At 49.2% G+C, this 9,277-nt stretch overlaps 1 protein-coding gene and 1 long non-coding RNA gene across 2 annotated transcripts in view; one reads left to right on the forward strand and one right to left on the reverse strand.

The window, feature by feature from the left end:
- Positions 1-521: 521 nt before the first annotated feature.
- Positions 522-8,175, reverse strand: Znf689 (zinc finger protein 689). The gene is made up of 3 exons (XM_031388411.1): positions 7,664-8,175; positions 7,360-7,473; positions 522-3,476 (listed from the first exon to the last, which is right to left on the reverse strand). Exons 1-3 carry the CDS (start codon positions 7,866-7,868, stop codon positions 2,293-2,295), a joined length of 1,503 nt encoding a protein of 500 aa, XP_031244271.1. The 5' UTR covers positions 7,869-8,175; the 3' UTR covers positions 522-2,292.
- Positions 8,176-8,384: 209 nt separating this feature from the next.
- Positions 8,385-9,277, forward strand: part of LOC116103025 — an 11,738-nt gene continuing 10,845 nt past the window's right edge. Inside the window, exon 1 of the long non-coding RNA XR_004123359.1 lies at positions 8,385-8,591. This is a non-coding gene — a long non-coding RNA (uncharacterized LOC116103025). The remainder of the gene's footprint in view (positions 8,592-9,277) is intronic.

Raw genomic sequence — 9,277 nt, forward strand, 5'->3', positions numbered from 1 at the left:
GAAGCTCACACACACAGATGTGAACCCGGCAAGGAAGGCCTAGGAAGCTCACACACACAGATGTGAACGTGGCAAGGAAAGCCTAGGAAGCTCACACTCACAGATGTGAACCCAGCAAGGAGGGCCTTGGAAGCTCACACACACAGATGTGAACGTGGCAAGGAAGGCCTTAGGAAGCTCACACAGATGAGAACCCAACAAGGAAGGCCTTTGAAAGTCACACAGTTCTCATCTCTGCTTGCCATGTACATGATGGAAGTTAACCACAACAGCCTTCATTTTAAGTCACATCCTGGAACCAGAAGCAACTATCAAATTCCTATATGAGGAATTACTTCACTAGTAGGTGGCAACAGAGGCAGTTCTAACACTGGAGGCTTGGCATGCGTCCAAGGTCTTGGCTAAGGAACGGCAGGTCCTTGGTCTAAGGTGTTCAATCTCTGTCATAACACTAAATTTCTTCTCAAAGAACTAAATTCATGTTTTGTGAAGAGTAATTCCAGGAGCAGAATTCTTCTGTGAAATATTTTAATGAAATCCTGTCTTGCCTGCCCCTGACCAGAGGGCACTCATTATCTATGAAGAAACAGACAAACGGTGACAATCAGCTTGCTAAACACCTAAACAGAGGTAATTACAAATCAATGTTCCCCATCTGCTCCCACCTAGAGCTGAGAGCAGATGCACCACAGGAAGAAGCAAATGCAGGAGGATGACTCAGTTGGAATAAGTCATGTTTGACATACAACTTTGGTACAGCTGCCCAAGGTAAAAAGGTAGTAAAGTTTTACTGAGTCAAGTGGGTGCCATTTTTCCAGCTATTAGTCACCTGTAGCAAACTCAAGTCTACCAGTCCCATGTCCACCTCTTGCTGCTTGATACCGGTCCCCCATTTTTTCTTAAATAAACCTCTCAGCATACTGTGCTGATGCCTCATTCCCAGCCTGAACCAACTTTCCAAAAGTGGTGAAGATTTGGTTTAATTACATCTTTAAGAAGAAAGGTGAGGGTGTTTAGAGGTCTGAAACTTGGGCTGGAGAGATGGCTCAGAGGTTAAGAGCACTAACTGCTCCTCCAGAGGTCCTGAGTTCAATTCCCAGCAACCACATGGTAGCTCATAATCCTCTATAATGAGATCTTGTTCCCTTTCCTGCCCATGCAGAATAGGCATGTATATATAATAAATGTATACATGTATACATAATAAATAAATCCTTAGAGGTCTGAAACCCAGCAAACACAGTGGCATCACCCCCAAATCAGTGCAGCCTGGAGTAGTGAAGACTGGAGTATACAGCGCATAGTGTGAAACTCTGTTGTCTCTGTATGATCCCTAAGAAGAGACAGGTTTCACTTGTGGGAACTGAGAGCCACTCTTCCAAGAATGACTGAGCAGGGGCTGGAGAGACGGCTCAGTGAGTAGGGCCACTGGCTGCTCTTGCCGAGGACCTGGCATTCAGTCTCCAGCACCCACATGGTGGCTCACAGCCATGTGTAACTCCAGCCAGGGGCTCTGATGCTCTCACGGCCATGTGTAACTCCAGTCAGGGGCTCTGATGCTCTCACCGTCCTCCTCTGGGTACCAGGCCCAAACAAACATTCAAACCCATAAAATAAAAAAAAGGAACAATTGACCAGAGCCCAGCCTACCAATAACTCAGAAGGCTGAGGTGGGAGAATCACACAATTCTGTCTCTGTCACACACACAGCACACAACCAAGCCACAAAAATAAACTGATTAGGTTCTCTGAAGAGCTACCCCGTGGTGTGGGTAAATCACTAAATGTACCCTAGACCAGGTTTACAAAGGAGAATGTGGTAAATGTCCCACAAGGAAATAGCCCGCATGTGAGGTAGTGAGCTCCAGTTTTCATCGATGGTCGATCACTTGGCAGGAGTGTTGCAGATATGGAGCCAAACTCAGGTTTTCCACATAAGGGAGACAGAGACAGAGCATGGGAGGTTCTGCCTTCTATAAATGATATTCTCCTGACTGAATGTTATCTGTATACACAAACCAAGAAGGTAGCCCCTAAAAAGACTGGGAGAAGAACACACCCACATTATTTTAAGACAGGTTAACTTAGAAAATTTTAATCAAATGGCATCATCTCTTCTGATAACTGTTTCAGACATGCTGTAGGGCATCCAGTGTGGTGGAATACACTGGAGTTCAGGCTGTGGAGCAGGGGGCCAGGGTTCTGGGTCTGCTCCTGTTCTGTAATACCTCTGGCAGCTACGCCTGAGTTTTGCACCCCTCCATAAAGTGACTTTCTGTAATCTTTGTCTTGCTAAAGAGCACTGCTCCTCTGGCTGGGCCCTCCTATAAGAGGTCTAGGGCTGCCATTGGGGGTGTTGGGGCAGCACTTGTGGACAGCCAGGGACCACCTCTGTCGGAAGCACCGGCCACACTCAAGGCAGGGAAAAGGCTTCTCCCCTGTGTGCAGAAGCTGGTGCTGAGCCAAGTGGCTCCACTGGGCAAAGCGTTTGGAGCAAAGGTCACAGGCATAGGGCCGCTCGCCTGAGTGCACACGCCGATGACTGGCCAGCAGTGAGGGATAGGCAAAGCGGCGGCCACAGTCATCGCAGGCGTGCAGCTTCTCCTCCGTGTGCGTGCTGCGATGGATGGCCAAGGAGCCGCTCCTTCGGAAGGCACGTCCACAGTCTGGGCAGGGGTAGGGTTTCTCGCCTGTGTGCAAGAGCTGGTGCTGGAGCAGGGTGCTGCGCTGAGAAAAGCGGGCTTCACAGTGCTCACAGGCATAGGGCCGCTCCCCAGAGTGCACACGCCGGTGGCTAACCAGGCGAGAGGAGGAGGAGAAACGCCGCTCACAGTCGGGACACGGGTAAGGCTTCTCTCCAGTGTGGATGCGCTGGTGGATGACCAGGGCAGTGCGCTGGCGGAAGCGACGGCTGCACTCCAGGCAGGTGTAGGGCTTCTCTCCTGTGTGTGTCCGTTGGTGGATAGCGAGCAGAGATGGATAGGCGAAGCGACGCCCACAACTCGGGCACTGATGAGGCTTCTCACCGGTATGCGTGGTTCGGTGATTGGCTAAGGACCGGCTCCGGCGAAAGCAGCGGCCACAATCCGGACAGTGGTAGGGCTTCTCGCCTGTGTGTATCACCTGGTGCTGAGACAGGTTTTTCCTCTGGGAAAAACGTTTGCCACACTGGTCACAAACGTAAGGGCACTCACCAGAGTGTGCCCGCCGGTGACTAACCAACAGGGATGGGTAAGAAAAGCGGCGCCCACAATCCGGGCAGGGGTAGGGCTTCTTCAGATTCTGGGCGCACTTGTGGCTCTCCAGGGCGGGATGGTCAGGGAAGGTACAGCCACAGTCAGGGCAGATGGGGCTCCCGGACGTCTGCCTGGGAATCAGCCGGGGTTTGCTGGGCTTCCGTCCTCGTTTCCCCTTTCGGGGTGCTTCCTTAGGCGGGAATACTTCCTTCTCTTCAGTCTTCTGCCTGGTTCTGGTTTCTACCAGGAAACAGAGAATTAGCAAACATTAGACTTGTATGCTACGTTAATGGCTTCAAGACCAATTCACGGAGCCAATTCACTGTTAACTATTGGGACCAGAGACAGTTAAGCGTGTTGTGGAAATGTGGAAGGCATTAAGCACCCCTCAAGCAACTCACATACTTTTTTCCCTAGGGATATTAGTCTGACTTTTAAAACAGAGTGTTTTGGGGGCTAACGGTTTGGCTTGGTCGGCAGGGTGCTTGCCTGGATCGTGCACCACACATGGCTCACGGCTCATCCTTGGTTACACAGCGCATCTGAGGCTTTACTAAGATGCGTGAGTCTTTGTCCTTACAATCAGACAAAAAACTTGAATGCTTTTAGTAGCTGGGGAGTAGCTCAGGGGTACACAGAAACCTTTGTCTCTACTTAGTTTCTTCCAATGTTCTGGGTTTCAGTTTGTTTATTTGGTCAGGGTCCCATGTATCCTAGACTGGCCTCTAACTCACTATGTAACTGAGGATGACCTTGAACTTCTTTCTTACCATCCTGTTTCCACCTCCCAAGGGCTAGCATGACAAGCAGACACCACACCTTATCTACCTGCAGCACTGAGGAGCAAACCCTGAGCTGTGCAGAGAGAGGCAAGCACTCGACCCAGTGAGCAGCACGCCATGCCTTCCTTACAGGAGTTTATGATGCAGGACAAATATATATGGCTTCCCCATACCTTTCCTACTAACAAGATAGCTGCCCCAATGTGGCCTCTGGGATCCAAACTCAGAGCTTCGGTCAGAGTTCTTAACTACTAAGTCATCTCTCCAGCCCAGAGTTTGCATCTTTTTTAAAAAGATTTATTTTATTTATTTTATGTGTATGAGTAGCTGTACAGATGAGCTATCATGTGTGTGGCTGCTGGGAATTGAACTCAGGACCTCTGCGGGCCTGCTCGCTCTGGCCTAATTCACTGTAGCTGTTCAGACGTACCAGAAGGGGATGTCAGATCTCATCATGGATGGTTGTGAGCCATCATGTGGTTGCTGGGATCCGAACTCAGGACCATTGGAAGAGCAGTCAGTGCTCTTACCCGCTGAGCCATCTCGCCAGCCCCCCAGAGTTTGCATCTTTAAAAGCATTCCTGTACTGGTTTTCTGTCAACTTGACACAAGCTGGAGTCTTCTGGGAGAAGGGAGCCTCAGTGGAGAAATGTCTTCCCCAGCTTGGCCTGTGGAGCCGTTTCTAAATTGGTGACTTATGTGGGAGTGCCCTGCCCATTTCTGGTGCCATTTCTGGACAGGTGGCCTTGGCTATATAAGAAAGCTGACTTAGCCAACTGAGAGAAGCAAGCCAGTAAGCAGCCCCCCTCCATGGCCTCTGCTCAGACCCTGCCCTTGCTTTCCTTTGATGATGTACTGTAATGTGGAAGTGCAAGTGAAAACCCTTTCATCCCCAAGCTGCTCTTGGTCATGGTGTTTACCACAGCAATAGAAACCCTAAAGAACACTGGAACTGGTACCAGGAGTGGGGTATTACTGTCATAAAACTTACTATGTTTTGAGGAGGGGTGTGATGGTAACTTTGGAGCTGGAAAAGCTATTGAGTGCCCAGGGCTCTGTGGGTTATTCTGTGGGAACTTAGAAGACAATGCTGAGAGCAGTGCAGAAGGCCGATGCAGTTTATAAAGTTCTGGAGTGAAGTTTGAGACTCCCTAAGATTCTACCAAGGCCATTTATGTGATATTCTTTTATTAGAAACCACTAAAGGGAAACCTTTGCTTAACTGGGACAACTGATGCTATCAGATGCATTTAAGAAATTGACACAAGGGCTGGAGAGATGGCTCAGTGGCTAAGAGCACTGACTGTTCTTCTGAAGGTCTTGAGTTCAAGTCCCAGCACCACGTGGTGGCTCACAACTATCCATAATGAGATCTGATGCCCTCTTCTGGGGTGTCTGAAGACAGCTACAGTGTACTTAGATATTGGGCCAGAGCAAGCAGGAGTCCTGAGTTCAATTCCCAGGAACCACATGAAGGTGAAGGCTCACAACCCTCTGTACAGCTACAGTGTACTCATACATATAAAATAAATAAATCTTAAAAAAAGAAGAAATTGACACAAGTAAAAAAAAAAACAAAAACAAAAACAAAACAAACACAAAGCCACCAGCATCAGCAAGGATGATAAATCTGGGGGTATATCCTCTGGATCAGCACATGAATGGGGCCAAGGCTAATGCTGGCACTTGATTATGTGTAAGTTTCTCCGGATGTATTAGTTTTGAAGGCATAAAGGCTCATGGAGAGCAACTGAGGCTTGGTACTGTGACAGGCAGGCCCAGACCATTGGTGAATGTACAGCCTCAGTTGAAGTATAAACCTCAGGACTGAAGGGGTCATGGAGATAAATTAAGGCCTGGCACCATGTGGCAGGGTCAGTGTCTCTAAAGCAATCCCAAGAGGCTACTGGCGAAGCTGTAGCTCCAGTGTTAGAGACAGTGTTAACACAGATGACCACCACTCACAGCAGCTCTGGAGTGGAGCGAGCTGTGTGTGCAGTGCATGAAGCTAGCTCCAGTGTTAGAGATAGTGTTAACACAGATGACCACCACTCACAACAGCTCTGGAGTGGAGCGAGCTGTGTGTGTAGTGCATGAAGCTTACAAGATCACTGAGTCTCAGAAGTCTGACACTGAATTTCACAGTTAGACTTTGGGTTTGATTTTAGTGTAACTGTGCCCTGGTTGTTACTTCATGGAATAAAAAAGTATGCAACTTTTTCTTTAATAGGAACCCATGGGGGCTAGGCAGTGGTGGTGCACGCCTTTAATTCCAGCACGTGGGAGGCAGAGACAAGCGGATTTCTGAGTTCAAGGCCAGCCTGGTCTACAGAGTGAGTTCCAGGACAGCCAAGGTTATACAGAGAAACCCTGTCTTGAACCACCTCCTCCCCAAAAAAATAGGAACCCATGGTTAATTTTAGAGAGATTTTTGAATATTTTAGAGAAACTTTGAAAGAGACTTTAGATATTTTAAGGAGAGTTTGAATTGAGTGTTTGAATTGAGATCTTGGAATGAACAAGAAACCAAGGTTATGGTTAAAAGGGATGTGTTTGTGTGTCAAGCTGACAAGGGGTCAATTGTACTGGCTTGGTTTATGTCAGCCTGACCCACACTACAGTGATTTGGGAAGAGGGAACCTCAATGGAGAAAAATGCCCTCACCAATCTGGCCTGTGGTGCACTTTCTTAACTAGTGATTGATTAAGATTGAAGTGGGAGGGCCCAGCCCACTGTGGGTGGTGCCATCCCTAGGCAGAGGTTCCTGAGTATGCAAGAAAGTAGGGCAGCCTTCCTCCTGGCTTTCTGCTTCAGTTCCTGCCTTGGTGTACCCTGACTTCCTTTGATGATGGACAGTTACATGAAAATGTAAATGAAATAAGCTTTCTCCTCCCCAAGCTGATTTTGGTCATGGTGTTTATCACAGCATAGAAGCCTCTGACCAAGACAATTCCCAAATATGCAGCTGCTGGTCTAGACGCACTTTTGAGAGTTGTAAACAGTGTTCACAAGCCTCGATGCACATTCAAATCAATGGGGCTTTTTCTTTTTTAAAGCCAAGAGTGAACCAGGGGCCAGAGAGATGTCTTAGTGGTTAAGGAAAGGGCTCTTTCTAGTCTTCCCAGGACCGACGGGAATTGGAGGAGTTCTATGGAGGCTAAGTCCCGGATCCTGGGAAGCAGTAGCTTTTTTCAAAGCTCAGTAATTCATTTATGTCAATGGAGTACCGCCTGGAGTTCGTTTGCCCACACTACAAGCAACCTGGTTAACTCTCATCAGACGACAGCTTAGGGCAATTACACAGGAGGGCAGTATGGTCTCCGTGGGTATTTTTCACTCACTTCTCTGGAATGTTACCCATCTCCGGTACTCCTGCGGATCTAGGGCTGCTGGTTCCCAATCATCGGTATTTCGTTCCAACCAGGAGATAAGAGCTGGTTTGGGACCTGCGCATCCTGGGGAAGGAGAACCAGTCAGAGGGCTGGCCCGAAGAGATGATGCTAAAAAATATATGCCGAGGATCTGTCCCAACCCCTAACAAGCGGATCGCAGATCAGGACCCTGGGCTCCCTGCCCCCACTCTACCCCGCCCTCAAGCTCCATCATCCCTTAGGCCCCGCGTAAGCAGATTGGGCCGGGCCTCACCGAGCGCGCCCAGGAGGCCGTAGGTCTCGCGCATCACATCCCGGTACAGAGTCCTCTGCGCGGGCCGCAGACACCCCCACTCCTCCGAGGAGAAGTACACGGCCACGTCCGCGAACTTCAAGGCCCTTGGCCTCCTGCCCCTTTTCCGAGTAGGTCCAGCCTCTCCGGGTGCCCGCGGGAGGAGCGGAGCCGAAGGTGGCGCCATCGGACCTGCTCCCCAGCTTTGCCCCGGGCACCGCGTACCCGGAGACCTAGAAGCCCGGCCGGGAAGGCCCGGGGGGAATCAGAATCGGCTGCCTGAGGGGCCGGGCGGCCCGACACAGACCGCCCCGTTATTCAGGGAACTCCCGCTGGGACTTGGGTGAGAGGCACCGGAAGATGCCTTCGGGGAAGATGGCGGCGCTGCTCCTGCACCACCGCTGCCTAAAACTCAGGCCGGTTCCAGCTATCGATTTTATTGACCCGAACGCCATGCCGACTTCTTAACCTCCCTGCCCTGAAGTGTAATGGCGCTGCGAGATGGCTTCTTGCCTACTTTCCTCCTATCTATTGCATTCGTTTATTGGTTGGTAGTTGAAGATCGGGCGTTCTGATTGGGTATCGGTGAAGGCGGCCCATTTGAATGAAGCCAACGGATTCTTAAGGGCAAGAAGGTGGCTAGTGTGTCTCTAAGCAGGTTGTGATGTGTTATGAATAGGATGCTCTTCTTGTGTTCTCCAACGTTTGCTTGCCCTACTTGGAGAAGACGTTTCTACACATCTTCCTAGGGGAAAGTCACACAATGTCAACATGGATTTTTGAACAGCAACATCCCACGATCATAAAGTTGTCACAGCCAGGAATTCTGAAAAGTACTAGATGAGAAAGAAGCAATGGAAACGTTCTGATGCACAAAAGGCACGTCTGGTATAATTGAATGACTAGAATGGTAAGTTGACTGATCTTGTACCACGGGCAGCTCCTAAGAAGTGTATAGAAACGAATGGTCTACCTTCCAAGGAAGTTTGCTTGTTTGGAGGTGAGACTAATGGCTTTGGGCTTACCCTTTGTACAGTGGAATGCACATTTAGGCTACCAGGAGGAACAAAAGTCAGATGGCTAGCTGATCCTTTCATTTGTAATGAAGCAGAGAAATCACCTCTATGCCGTGCTTTCCCAAATAATACAACTGTGTCATCAACACGTGCCAGGAGAGCATGGACAACATAGACCCTGTTTTTAAATGAAGAGTGTATAGCCCAGTGATAGGCTACCATGCACGGGGCCCAAAGTTCTATAAAAATATTTTTAAAAATAGTTAACCAGGACTGGGTATGAAGCCAAGCCCTTTGCTCCCTTCTGAATAAATATCAGGCAACCAGTAAGGGAGACAGCACAGAGGGTAGAGAGGATTCACACATCTGGAGGCCACACAAAGAGTCTGTACCTTTGCTATTGAGAGCCAACTCAGCACCTCGAATACTAGAGTAGATGGTTTTTGAAACTTAATGTCTAGAGTCCTGGATTTGTTTATCTGTACTACGGACTCCCCAGAGAGAGTAAAGCCATTTGAGCAGGAGTTAAGAGGTAGGAGGACCAGAAGTTCTTGGTCATCCTCAGCCACACAGTGTTGAG

This window comes from Mastomys coucha, unplaced genomic scaffold (assembly GCF_008632895.1).
Source record: "Mastomys coucha isolate ucsf_1 unplaced genomic scaffold, UCSF_Mcou_1 pScaffold21, whole genome shotgun sequence".
NCBI classification, from domain to species: domain Eukaryota; kingdom Metazoa; phylum Chordata; class Mammalia; order Rodentia; family Muridae; genus Mastomys; species Mastomys coucha.